The following is a 14464-nucleotide window of genomic DNA, read 5'->3' on the forward strand; positions in this document are numbered from 1 at the left end:
GATTGGTTAAAAGTCGACAAGCCTAGTCACAAGGCTGTTCGAATGGTTGTGGCCCGGACGGCACCACGAATGCCTAGCGACATTCACGAGCCACTGACAGACTCATTTTGTACTCTTGTCTTGCAAAATTTTGATACTACCCTCTCTGGCTACTGTTCCATATGCCTGTAGTTGGAAGAGGCTTTACAAGAGGATCGACACCTAAGTTAATATGGGCGATAATGAGGTTATTTTTAGAGAAAGAAGTGAAGAACTAAGGTCTCGATTAATGAAATCTGCATCATCTCGCAAGCGCTCAAACATGGACAAGTCAAGCTCCAGCACCACTTGTGGGGACCACGGAAACATATACAGTGGAACCTCAATTATACATCCCCCAATCAGGTGACAACCTGCATTTTACAACGAATTGGCTTGGTACCAGCAAAGACCCTATAAAAGTAAGATATTAAAAAGCTTGATTATAAGACAATTTTACACAAGCCCCGCCTCGTACGACGCCTTTGTGCAGTCTGAGAAAGAAAAAATCGCCAAGCAGAAGCAGGCTGGCACGTAAGCACACTGAAGCAAGCTGATAATGAGTTACACTCACATTACATGCGAATAACAGCAAAATTCATAATTTTGAAACAAATATCCTTAATTCCGCGGTTTTTAGTGTTACTTTGACAACATGTAATTTTACGTTTAGATCCAATCCACAGAAAAGTCGACAGTTGTAACACAAGTACAGCAAGGATGGCATCGATTTAAACCACACAAGTTCTTACAATTACAGTGCTGCAGTGTCCTGTAGTCTTTGGCGCTTCGACTCCGCTTATTCGCGACGTTATGGCGACACAGTGCATTCAATACGAGTCCCGTTTTGAAAGACAAGCAATTTTGATGGCCGAGAAGTAGGGAAACTCCGTTGTGGCTCAGCGTCAACGATACACGGATGGCAGGACCAGCGGGAAGTGCTCTTTAAATGCAAGGCCAGTCGAAGGACTCTGTGGACCTCGTAGGGGCCTGGTACCATTCCTGAATGAAATGGTTGTGCAGCCTCTTTAAGTGCTTAATTTCAAACAAAGCTCAAAGGTGACGTGATCCTGTGCGATCACTTATGGAGATAGTTTCACTTTCGTGAGACTTTGCTTGCCCCAGTACCAAACCCCTCAAAGTATACGGCCGATAGTGCTCTTGGCACTGATAACGAGCTTGGCACAGCGCCAGAAACACTTGCAGAGGTCACTTCTGGTGTCGAGTCACCAAAATTTCGCTAAAGTAAAGCTATCTCCGAAAGGCATAGCGCAAGAATACCGCCCAAGAAAAGCTGTCTCCACCTCAGACAATGGCAATAAGTGAAGGGAACTTGTTTCCGAATTCTCCCTTCTTTCCGACTTATGCGGGCGTGTTACACAGCATTGACAACATTTGGCAGTTTATTTGTGCACGTGACCATGTTGGAGACTTGCTGCCAGATGTTGCAGCTCTCGAATAGAAGCCGATGTGTTGCGGCTGGACAAATGTCAAGAAAAAGTTCAGATTTTCCTTAAAGGTGAGAATAAAGATTCGCTCACACTTCAAATTAAATGCTTGGTTGTCATTTTTTAAATAATTTAATCTACCTTCCTTGGAGCAGCACAGGTTCGTGTCGTAGGCTTAATCAGGCGATTTGTACTCATTTTTTGGGCAAGACTGAGCGTAACTGCCTATATTCTTAGTTTTTCAATTATACGACGGTTTTTTGTAGTCTCCTCAAAGCCGCATTATCAGGGTTCCACTGTATACTGCTCACAAGCGCTCTCCGCAAGTGGCACTCATCGCTAGCGGCAGGTGTTGCATGAAGAGGGTACATATGAAACGAAGCCACATCTGCACGCCACAGTGCTGCTCAGTGGCTGCAGCCACGCAGTCACTTGCATGTGAAAAAGGCTTCACTCTTTCCTTCCTGCAGAAAACGGCCGTTTTTGCCAAGTGTCTACATAATGTTTTTTTTTTCTTGGGAATATTTTGTTGTACAATGGATTGTTTTATATGAAAATGTAGCCGATTGTTTTGCCTTTCCAATGTAATAATATACAAAGTAAGCACTGCCACATTTTTTATATTTTATTTCCAAAAGCTGAAGAAAAGGAAGGAAAACATACATGCAAAGATAAAAAATTGAAACTATACTTCACCACACAGAATAATAAAAAAAACGAATATACAAATGAATGTCCGTGAGCTCAGGTACACTTCCTGAAAATTTGAACACTAGGTAAAAAAAAAAAAGTACTTTTTCAAGCAGTCTCTGATCTCAGTGCCCATGACGCATGTGCCAATCGGCGAAACAGTTACACGTAGTTGTAAAACAAAGATGCGCTTCACAGGTGGTGCAAAGAACATTTGTCTTGACTTTTCTTGGTGTTCGCATAGCCCTGCTTGCAGTTCCTTCGACTGTCAACCTTCTCAGGCTTGTGGGGAACCCAGTCCGGTGGCAGATAAGATATGCTGACTGGTTGATCATCATCCAAGATTCAAAATTTGCTTGATGAGCATCTCTCGGAAAGAAAGCTGGTCAAAGCGGGAACTCAGCCGTAGCTCAAGAATATCTGGGTGCTCTTTCCGATGCTCTTGAAATAGAACAAAACTATTTACACAAGCAATATCTATGCAGTGGAAAAAGAGTGTTTTCCACCAGCGCACACATTTACGAAGGACATTGTATGTTCCAATGATCTGGTCAGATTTGACAATGCCCAGCATACCTGCGTTGTACTCATGCACCAACAAGGGCTTTCTTATGGTCCTCTCGCTCCACTTGTTGCCCACTTTTGCACGTCTCTTTGCAGGCACATGTTCATTGGCTGTATGAATGGCGCTCATAAGACTTACAGCCCGACGGTCCTTCCACTGAAGAAACAAGACGTTTCCTTTCCTGATCCAACGAATGTCTCCACATTCAGCATTCTTTTCCCATTTTGAATCTTTCAGATCGCCAGGGAAGCCTCGACGATCTTTTCTCATTCCACATGCCAGCGTTTTGCATTGAAGGTGTTCGAAAAGGTGCTTCAAAGTACAAAAATTGTCCCCATAAATTTTGTATTCCAGTCCTAAATATTTATCACAAAGTTTACCGACTACATCAAAAGTCAATCCATGCAGTCCCAGTGTCTCCCGCTTGTCCGTGTAAACAAAGAACTGCAATGTGTATCCAGTTTCTGACTCAGCTAAAACCCACAACTTGTAACCCCACTTCGTCACCTTGTCCCGAATATATTGCCAGATTCCCGAGCGTGCTTTAGATTGCACCATCCATTCATCGACCGAAATGGCTTCCCGTGGCTGAAAAAATCGTGCCGACACCTCGTTGATCTGTCGAAGTAGCAAGAGTACCTTCCGCAGTTTGCCAGCTGAAGCAGCACCATCATCCTCAGGGCCCGCAACATGCCAAAAAGCAGGGACAAGAAACGCTTCCTGCTCATGATCATCCCTGGGAGTAGACCGCCGTAAATTGTACCAGTGTTCCAGTACGAGTGGAGTTGAGGTACAGTAAAAGCTCGTTAATTCGAAATTTCGGATAATTCGAAGTAGTCACCGCGGTCCGTCCCACAATGTATTGAAAGCAATATGTAACACATCCCGCTAATTTACACTGAAATCCGCACCGCCACCGATAATTCGAACTCCGCATCATCGTGGATGCGGAGAGTGCTAGTGCGCGGGAGCATGTTGGCGTCGCCGCACAGGTCGCGCAGTTTTGCTTATTCGATCAGCGGCAACGACGATCGCAGCGCGCCGTGTTCTTTGTGTACGAGTGTGCGAGGGTGAGACGGCGAATGCGGCTCAATCTGGCGTGCGCGAGAGGAGAAGGTGGGGCGGAGCGCGCCCTCTCTCTTGTCGCGCGCGAGGCAGGGGAGTGAGGCGAGGGAGGGACGGGGTGACGATCTTCGGCGGCTGCTGCTTACGCCGCGGCCATGCGGGCGCCACATCTTGAAAGCGATCTGCGACGTGGCCAAAGTGCGCGCCCGCATGGGCCTCATCTTCAAAGCGATCTGCGATGTTTGCAGAGTGCGCGTAGTGCCGGTAGCTTCATATGCGATATGCTTTCTACGTTTCGTTCGCGTTGAAGCGAGAGCTGTGCGAACGTCAATTTGCTCGCTGCTACTGCCGCGTGTCCTCACTCCACAGGGTTTTTCAGCGAGTTTCCGCGGACATTGAGCGAGATGCGTTCATGCTTACCTGTGCGCGCGTGACACCGTGCTTGTTAATTTATTTAGTAAGTGAATGCTTACAAGTTTATACGGCCGATAAAGCTATTATCCTTACTTTGTATAGCTATCTACTAATTTTCTATCGCAATCGATGCTTCGCTTTTTGCGCGAGACTGCGACATTTTTTTTTTCTCCGCCCCAGTCAGCGCGACGAACGCGCGGATGGAGCAAGAGCCATCTCGATGTCAGGCGCGTCGGACCGTGCTGGCCGCGTCCGGTTACGTTGACTGCGCCAGTGCTTCTAAGTATAGACGTTGTTCACACCAACGTGACGTAGCGTGTGCGCGCGTGCTCACGCCACGTCAGACTATATTTTTTCTCTGACTTTCATTAGTTCGAATTTTGTATAATTCGAATTTTCATAGCATCCCCGCGGAATTCGAATTAATGAGCTTTTACTGTAGTTGCACGATGCCCATGTAAATCAACAGTGCAATGAAACGCAACATCTCGGGGGGCGTGACCTCTAGCCAGGAGCCATCTGGCTGAGCATATCTGGGCTTCTCAAAAATATTCATCCCCGCATACTTGTTCGTGTGTGCACAGAAAGTGGCAATCGTGTCGGGGGTAAACATCATGAACATGTCCAGTACACCGAGAAACCTCCGCGTCTCACTCCGGTGTGTCACGCCCAGGTGTACGCCAGGTGCGCCTTTCTGTGAGACCTTGACTCTGCACGGTGTGTTTGGCAAAATATCGCCTCCATATGTAGTTGACACCCTAAAAGAAAAGCGTAAAAAAGGTGTCACAAAGCACGCGCACCGCATCGTATAACAACACTGACATCCGAAACTATGCTTACCTTGCCACACTAGTTGAAGGTCCGGGCTGTATAGAGGAATCATCACTGTCGGAGTCGAAATCAGATGATCCAATGTCCTCTATGGACTCATCACTACTGCTCATATCAAGAATATTGGCATCAAAAGCAGCGGAATCACTTTAAGAAGACTTCTTTTTCAGCGGCGCGCAACGCGTTTTCAGCGGCATGTTGCGAAAACTCCGCGCTACCTCCTCCGCTGCTTTTTTTTCCCGCAGGAGCCTTTGCGACGGAACAGGGAAAAAAAAAAAATCCGCAGTACAGTCGAACCCGACTATATCGAACCCGTTTACATCGAATTATTCTATATATCGAACAATTTCTGGTCACGGTATAGTTACAATGACTATATGTAGCAAAAATTACGCTTACATCGAACAAATATTGCAGTGACTCCCGATATATCGAACGTCAAGCGGCGGAAGAGTGCCCCCAGAAGTTGGCTTTCCCTCGCGGTAGCGGGGAAACCCGGCGGCGCGGCTCCATCCAACCGCTCTCCCTACCGTGACCGCGCTGCCTGGGGCTGTTCGGGCGAGCCGTCGACACTCCCCCTGCCGCGCATAGTGAAGTCTATTATCCTCCCTCTTTCTCTATCATCTTTCACTTCCCACTCCCTCTCCCCTGACGACGCTTCGCCGTGCTCCCTCACGGGTTGCAGAATCAAGCGTCCTTCCTTTCTTTAGATCACTATCTATCGACACTCCCCAGCAAAAAATGATCCTGGCCCGCCTACAGCGCTTGCTCAGACAGCCAATCAGAGGCTCTTGTGCGCTCTTCGTGCAAGATGGCGAAAGTGCGAGTTGTCTGGCTGCCTCTCTGGTTAATCGTGTTTGCGCCTTGTGGGCCTTCTCCCGCAGTGTTGCCGTGATGAAGCGGCAGAATTCGCCTTTCGTCGTGAAGATCGAAATCATAAATCGCGTCGAACGCGATATCCCCGCAGCGTGCAAGATTCCGAGGAGCACTCTCAGCACGATTAGGGCTAAAGTGGCCAGACTCGCAACCCGGTGCCCATGGCGCCCGACGCGTACGCACGGCCGTGTACGAGGCGTTCTTCATACGTGCCGGTTTCCGCGTGCTCGGTGATGACTGTAAATTCTGATGAATGCGTCGAAGCCGTTGCCGGTGTTGCCGAAGTTTGGAGCGAGCTGTCAAAATTTCCGGGACATTCGAATCAACAGTGGACGAGTTTGTGAGTGCAGATGATGGTATCGCGACGACGGTAGATCCCGAAACGAAGACTACATCGCCGACATCGTACCGAGCACAAATGAAAGTAGGCACGTTGAGGAAAGCAACTACGATTCTTTGCCCACATCCTCCGAAGTGATTGGTGCACTCGCATTAGTCCGGTGCTTCTGCGCGAATGCGGAAGTTTGCGGCCTCAGCTGCTCGGACTCCTTAGACAACGTGGGGAAGTGCGTACGTCGCAGGCAGCGAAATTGCCCAAGCAGAAGAAAATGCAGGACTAATTTATGCGAAACTAAGCTAGTTTCGTCAATAAAGTGATTTTATAAATGGGATGTGCTTTTATGACATCCAATTATTTAGCAGGCTTATATCGAATTATGCTCTATATCGAACTGATAGACGTTTTTTTGCGAGTTCGATATAGCCGGGTTTGACTGTAGTTCTATTACTGGCCAGATGGCGCTAGGTGTCTGTAAGCGCGGAGTTTTATTTTTGGCGGGGCATTCAAAACCATCAATCCATAGTGTTCGATGCTCTATGGCGTGGTAAGGAAAGAGTTAAGTCTGTATTGCAGTGAAGCACATCAAAAGTAAGACTGGAGAAACTGTCTGGGGCTCATGCTGGTGCTTATGGCTACCTGGCATTATCAGATCAAGTACCCACACTGTGGTGCCTCTTCGTGCATCTGACAACACCAACATGTAGGTGGAAACCTCTGTCTGCTACTAATCTGGCTGAGTGCCTAAAGACACCGTTTCTGAACTACAAATTTGATCAAGTAGCAAGTTTCGGCAATGTTTTAGGCCTTCGTTCCAAAGTAGTTGTGTCCCAGCAGGGTGCTTCAATGGCCAACTGGATTAAAAATGTGGCTCTAGAAGCAAACTTCAAGCAACTTGGGTATGCCCTCAACAATGAGATCTGAAGGTACTCCTTCCGCATCAACACTCAAAACACTTAAGCTCACCAACCAGCAGCAACTTTCTCTGCCACAAGCACAGGTTGAAAGATATGTGCCTGATGAAATTCTGGGCAACAAGATCGGATGTATGTGAGTGGTGGTGCAAGCATGGTGCCCACTGTTCGCTCGGTTTCTGATAAAATACCTGCCAATACCAGACACTAGGATGCCCAGTGAGCGCCTCTTTTTTGGTGTCTGAAGGAAATGTGACATGCAGGAAGGTGTCACTGCTCCTAAAACTTGTCGAGCAGCTACCATATCTTTCTGCATATAAGCCTCACTCTCAAATACAACAGCCCGAAAAGAAAAAATATGCGGATCCCATGCACTGTGGGAATCGATGTAAGTGAAGCTCTCTGCACCATTTGCTTAGACGATAATTAGCAAAGATGCTACGGCGAATGTTTATATTTCTTTAGCATTTGGTGCAATACTACAGTGGCGACTTGCAAATATGTTAAACATTACCTTGTGTGCATCAATGCTGTTTGCAGTACACAGAACACAGAGCAAAATCTTCGCCTGAGGCATTGTTGTGCACCATTGTTCACAACCTCCAAAAATGTTAGCACTGTCACTGCCTCACACAGCACATAGCATAATGGCAGAAGTGTTAAAACTTTTAATTGAATTATGGGGCTGTATGTGCCAAAACCACAATCAGATTACGAGGCACACTGTAGTGGCGTACTCTGGATTAAGTCTGACCCTCAGGGGTTCTTTAACATGCACGTAAATCTAAGTACATGAGCACTTTTGTATTTCAGTCCTGTTGAAATGTGGCTGTTGCTGTCAGGATCTAACCGCTGACCTGGAGCAACGCCATAGCCGCAATGGTACCGCAGCAGGCACATAAGTGTTGATTTGACATATGGCCGCTTCCATACTGTCGCCTAGACGCTACGATGCTTTAATGCGGCTTTGCGTCCACACGCCCTGCATCAGCTGCTTTGCCTTACCAAAAACTTGCAGAAAGATCTCATTTTATTGTCCATGTGGTTCAGTCTAACACAAGACACTCTTACTTGCCTGGTTCTTGAGAAAAAATTGGAATATGCCTTCGTCTATGGGAATCCAGCTGTTTGCAAGACTGTGCTAGCATGGACCTGTGTCGTCACCTATCGGCAGCTGTTAAAAGCAAAGCAATCGCTCCAGCAGGGTTGCTACGTGGGAAGGGCGGTTAAATTGAAAATGCCTACACCTACAATATCAGCCAAGTCTAGTATGGCAGCAGCTCCCGTCAGCAGAAAATTGGCACCACTGGACAATAAAATAAGGATGACGACGAGGACATTGTATGGCACATGCGTATGTGGATGGAGAAATTGGATGTTTGCAAAAACCAATAGTATTTGTATTCAAAAAATATTTTATTCGCACTTGGTTTTCATGATTAGAATTTGCTAAAAAATTGAGAATTTGGTATTCACCCACCTCTAACGGTAATGCCTCAGCTGTCATTGAAGAGACAACAGTGACAGCAACGACAACAAAGGCTATATCCATGTTGGGAGCAACATATCAGCAGGACTTCAGTACCAATTAATAACAAGGGCTGCAACATTGACATGGCACAAGTTTACTTGTCATTAATTGTGCTTCAAAAGTCCAGCCCCCTATTACTTTACAAAGATCAGAGTTATGAAGGTCATCATATATTGCGAGCTGTCTCATATGTCGCAACATGCAGTACTCTATATGGAGAGCAGTCACTGTATTTCACAAATGGAAATATTTAATACCTACAAGTTAAGAAAACAAACTTACCCAATCTTAATGTTGCCATCAGCTCGGCGAACATCAGCAGTCCAGACAGCGATCTTGTCAAGTTTGGGACGAATTTGGACCACAGCGCCATTAACATCGTCACTGAACTCCTCAAAGCCCTCTCCTATCAGGCACAGCAACTGTTAAATATAGACAACAGAGGCATCACAATGACATTGTCCAAAATTATTAAAACCCCTATAGCATGTCAAAGCCTAGAAATTATAGAATTCCATGAAGCTGTGCTACAAGCTAACAAATATACCCTGCATCCTATTAGGATATTGCTGCAGGCAGAAAGAATGGCACCTAGAATCAAGCCATAGCATGTTAAAACAGGCCCGTAATTTTGTAGCAATGCCTTCTGCTTGATTCTATGCCACTTTTATCCACTATTCATGGCTGGCTGATCGCCCGATAATGCAAACAGAGAATCGCTACGAGGACTGACAAAGCGTGAAAAGGAACATCGGGAAAGGCATGACAAATCACAACCCAGGCCTCAATATTCACGTGTTCATACTGTACCCACATTTTTTCAATCATTATCAACAGCTCAACAATCACTGAAACTGCCTTTGCAAGTGACCTACTCCTGAGTAGACCGATTCCGCCAGGAGTATGCTTCAATAAGTGAGCAGGTCCCGTTGCAGCCCTCGGACTATGGGACCCTAGTCCAATATACAGTGACCGTACCAATAAATCGGACACAGATAATCCAGACATGTTTGGTAATTTGGACAGCCTCGCGGCACCACCAATGGCCCCACAGACTTAATGTGTAATGGCAACAGATATTTCAGACAGCCACCAACTCTACATTCGATTATTCAGACTCTGCCCGTGGCTGTAGCAAATGCCAACTCTGCCTCCATTATCGCCGCTGGCAACCACGCTGAAACAAAGTATGGCCTCAGAGATTCCACACTAGATGCCAATCACCGAGGTTTTGTCTTGGCCACAGCACTACAGGTTTATTCAATTCAGAATAGGTGCATAGCACCACAAGCGAAAAGGTGCAGGTGGTGCCAGTTATGGTGTGCCGGGATGCACCCACTTACTGCAAGGTTCAAGGATGCACTGCAGCGGCACCTTGCCTTGCACCCCCTGTTCAATCGAGCATGGGGATGCAGGGTGCACAGTTGCACTTCTGAGAATCGAAGGCCGAGGTGCAGTGCCGCGTTAATAGGTGCAGAGAAACTTGGCTGAATGGAATAAACCCTACGCCTCAGAGATTTAACTGCAAGAACCAATCTTGGAGGCTTTGCCTGCACTGCGAGGTTGCATCAACATCCCTATCATATTCTATTCCGGCACCACTGCGCATGGCCCCTGCTGTTTCAATTTTCCTTCCAGACAGCATTCCACCATTCTGTGCTTGTTTAGTATGCATTGCAGACAGCGCTCCACTGGCTCCAAGAAGTCTTTCTTATGAAGTTATCGACAGTTCACATCAAATGGCACTAACGATGCCCTCGCAGACCAACTCCAAATGAGTCTTGAGTCGCAGTGCAAATGAGCCCGACTTCACAACTGAAGAGCCTGAACTGCCCCCTACCACAAAGAGCTCAAATGCGGGCCTTTTTGATGACCTGCTATGTGGTGTGCCGATTCCTGGAGCCATTACATTTGAAGACTGCAGACATCGACAGTGCAATGCCGTGTGCCAAACTGAACGATGACGAAACAATTGAGCAAGTTCTCCCCCACCGTCAAACAGAGATGATGATGATGATGTGCCGTGTGCTCTGGAGCCTTCACATGTGGATCTGACTCGAGCCTTTGCAGTCCTTGCAATGGCACACAGAGACAACACAAAACTGTCAGAAATACAGGTGGACTTTGTTGCACATAAGTGGAAATGCAGGCAGGGATGCTATAACGTAAAGCCATTCTAAACTTTTCTATTCCAATTCTGCAATCAGCACACCACGATTGGCCTAAATATTTTCGGCCCACCCCTACTTCGCCGGTCTGTCACGCGTCCTAAAAACTGCGATAGCTCGCCATGTGATATGACATGTACATACTGATTATGTCATTTTGCCATTAGGCCTCCGCTATTGCGGAAAATTCTTTTTAATATCTTTTTTGGATACATTTGTTTTTTTCGGACTTGGACTTGCGTTTCCCATGGAGTCCGAATTATTTGTCGTCGGCTGTACTTTTGTCTGTATATTAATGCAGATTGTACTACAGTTAAACCTGGATGTAACTAACCTCTATGCAACGAATTTCCGGATTTATCAAAATTTTTTCATTCCCCAACACCACCCCCATAGAAGCCCATGAATTTCTGACCTCCACATAACAAAGGCATTGTGGCCATTAACTGTGTAAAGAATTTTCTATGCTGATTATTTATTATCATAAACAGTAGCCCCACCGAAAATTTGGGTAAATAATGCATAACTTTTGTAAATGATAAATAAGGCAAGCGGCCAATTTCGAGAGGAAAGCATGCGATCGCAGCGAGCCAGAGCAATCAATCCAGTGTGCTGTGATGATGAAAGCCGCTAGCTCCCCTAGCACCGCTCTGTGACAAGCAAATCAGCCTCTGAATTTTTCGCTTACACATTGTGACACTAGGTGTCACTACAGTGCGTGACTGTTTCAGTTTTTTTTAAGGGGGGAGGCTACACTTGAAATACTACTTTTTAATTTGTGGACAGATCTGAACGAAATTTTCACACTGTGTATTTTAATATGCAGATTCTAAAAATATTAATTTTGCCATAGGATAAGTAGTTTCTGATATACTCTAAAAGCATTGTATAAGCTGGGTCCTTTGTTTGGAGGAAAATGAGCATCTAAACAGAAAACCCTAACACAGTAATTTGAGTATAAGGACTATCTAGAATGTTCAGGGAGTGCCATAAGGTATTAATCAATGTTCTAGGCTAATCTGAGCAAGAGTTAAAGCTCATCAAATTTGTGAGAAAAAAATGCCATCTTGACATGTCAAGCTGCTTTGAAAAGGTGCATATTGCTTACTGCATACATTTCTCTTTTTGGAAAAAAAAAAATTAAGCTGATAGCTGAAATAGGATAGAAGCTATTTTACCTCCAAAATTGGAAGTCTGTCAGAATTGTTTTGAGAAATCAAGGAAAAACATTCTGCAACATCTTTATTGAGAACATACCAGTAATATCTCAAGGAAATTCACCAGGGGCATGATCTGAATACATCCTATCTTTATGCCGCTTTTTGGCCAGCTTCCTTGCGCTTAAAGAGGCTTCTCGCTTCTTGCTGGAGTTAGCACTTCGATGGTCGTCTTTCTCCTTTGCTCGCTGAGATGCAGTGCCAGGAATATTCATGTGTAGCTTCTGTAGAATTGCAGTGGACGCAAGCAGATTCCCAGTGTTGAAGTGTAGGACAGCTTCCCCAACAGCAGCTTGCACGGCAAAGAGAGATGCACGCTGTGCCTTTGAGACACTCCAAATCACTGAGTGAAGGCTCTCATTCGAATTATGTGTCTTGCCACGCTGGTATCTCTGGAGCAGGGTTTTTGCAGATAGCCGCGTAAATACAGGCAGCATTGCTTCTGCCACATGTTCTGGCAAGTTGTAGTGGTGCCTAGGTTCAGGCTCTCCCTTTGCTCTCGCAGCATTGTGACGACAGAACATTGTCAGAACATTGCTGAGAGCCCGTACTCCTTGGCGGGGTCCCTGAAAGCATCACCACTTTCTAGCCGCACCCGGACACAGCACGAGTCCAAGGAACTCTTGTACAACGGATAAATCCATGATTGCAAATTCACTTCCGCTGTCGTTGACGTCCTCTCTCGTGTCGACACCCAGCAGCTTGAACTTTCGTTCCATTGCAGACTGCGACGCCAGGCACGTTTTCCGGCGCTCGCTGCACGCTCGCTACTTTCTTCAGTCGTGAAGGAAACGGCGCCTGCACGATCTGTGCCAACATGCGTGGCGTGGACGGACGATGTGTTGACGCTAGACGTGCTGGTTTGCAGCTCGGAACTCTATCCGGTAGAATGTCCAGGCAGACCAGCAACTCCGCGAGTATGACAGGCCTAGCCGCCTTCCGTCGCGCATTCCACAGCCGCTTGACGCGTAGTAGCCTTGAGACGACGATCTTTTCCAGCCATCCGGGCAGCGAAATGAGCACCTTATCAAACGTTGCGAAGAAAGCGGCTGAACAAACGTAGACAGCGGCACGATGAAACCAGAGATAAACGTTGCGAAACGCGAGAGCGGTCGAGCGCGTGCCAAAGAGCACCGGACCAATAGGAGCGAGGCGCGCGGGGGGTGTGCACACTTTGGCCAATCGGCGGCACGGACGCAGCCTCCAGAAATGACGTGATAGCGTCGGTTTCCCTTCACCGACGCCATTTTGAACTGGCGCAAAATGCGCACAAGGAAAACAGCTTCAAAACAAGCACAAGATGGCGGCCGTCAGCCGCCGCGTTCGCAAATGGTGACGGCGCGAAGTTTGAACATTTTTGACCAAATTTTGCTTATTTCGCATTTACCTTGGCACCTTTAAGCACAATTTTTTATTATTTTCCGATTAAATTTAGCTTCTAGATTTCGCAGAGGGATTCTTGAATGTGTAAACGTAGCGAAAATGCACTTTCCCGAAAATCGACTTTTTTGTGATTTTTTGCCGTTTCAAGACCCGCGTCCCCCCTTAATGTTACATGTTACCACCTTGTTTCACAGGAATTTTGATATGCCGCATTCCATCAGCAGTGGAGAAGCACAAGATTTATGTTCCTCATTATGCTTGCAGTCAATTTACTATTAGTACTTGTACAAGTGCTTTGGACCAATGATCCAAATATTTTTTATGAATAAATGCGACGCCAATCACTGTATGCCAAGTTGAAATCTAATTGCTCTGTAATTATGAATCCTCACTAAAACTGAGAAATTATCTTCCTAATATCCTTGCTTTCTTTTCAGAGTTTGTGGCAGCTTAGAATACAATATTTACTCGCGTCCAACATGAACTTTTCCCCCATAAAACGGGTCCAAAAATTGTGTGCGTGTTAGAATTGAGCACTACCCTAAATCTGCGTTACCACATCTCCAATGGCATTTCAAAATGGTTGCCTCGTACGCGCTTCAAGACTAGCTGCCATAGCTCCCGTTATCTGCATTTGCTCTACCAGCATGGAAGTGCGGACTGTGAAGACATAAAGAGTTCATCACGATGCGTGGATACATGTGCAGAAATGGACTAACTTGCGTGTTACTAGCGCAAACAGGAGAGGCATTCTACTCCGGTAGCTCCCATGTACAGCGCAGCCCCTATCTTGTAAGCTATATACAATGTAGACGGTCTACACCCTCTACTAGAGGGCCTCTACTTATCTAGGCGCACTGCACTGTGCTCTCATCGCTTAGTTTGCGTTCAAGCAAGAGGCTGTACAAAGGTCAATTTGCTTGCTCCTGCTACCACACTTCTTCACTCCAGTGATTTGATAAAGAATTTCTGTGGTCATTGAGAGAGATTTGTTGTTTGCTTGTGTG

At 46.3% G+C, this 14464-nt stretch overlaps 1 protein-coding gene across 3 annotated transcripts in view; it reads right to left on the minus strand.

Moving 5' to 3' along the window:
- eIF4E1 (eukaryotic translation initiation factor 4E1) overlaps positions 1-14464 on the minus strand; it is a 63751-nt gene that overhangs the window by 27448 nt on the left and 21839 nt on the right. For 2 of the 3 annotated variants that reach the window (XM_050195772.3, XM_050195771.2), the window contains exon 4: positions 8972-9111. In XM_050195772.3, the coding sequence (XP_050051729.1) occupies positions 8972-9111 (140 nt within the window). Of the gene's footprint in view, positions 1-8967; positions 9112-14464 lie in introns of those variants that run through there. The other variant, XM_072284963.1, reaches the window with a different exon arrangement.

This window comes from Dermacentor andersoni, chromosome 1 (genome assembly GCF_023375885.2).
Source record: "Dermacentor andersoni chromosome 1, qqDerAnde1_hic_scaffold, whole genome shotgun sequence".
NCBI lineage: Eukaryota > Metazoa > Arthropoda > Arachnida > Ixodida > Ixodidae > Dermacentor > Dermacentor andersoni.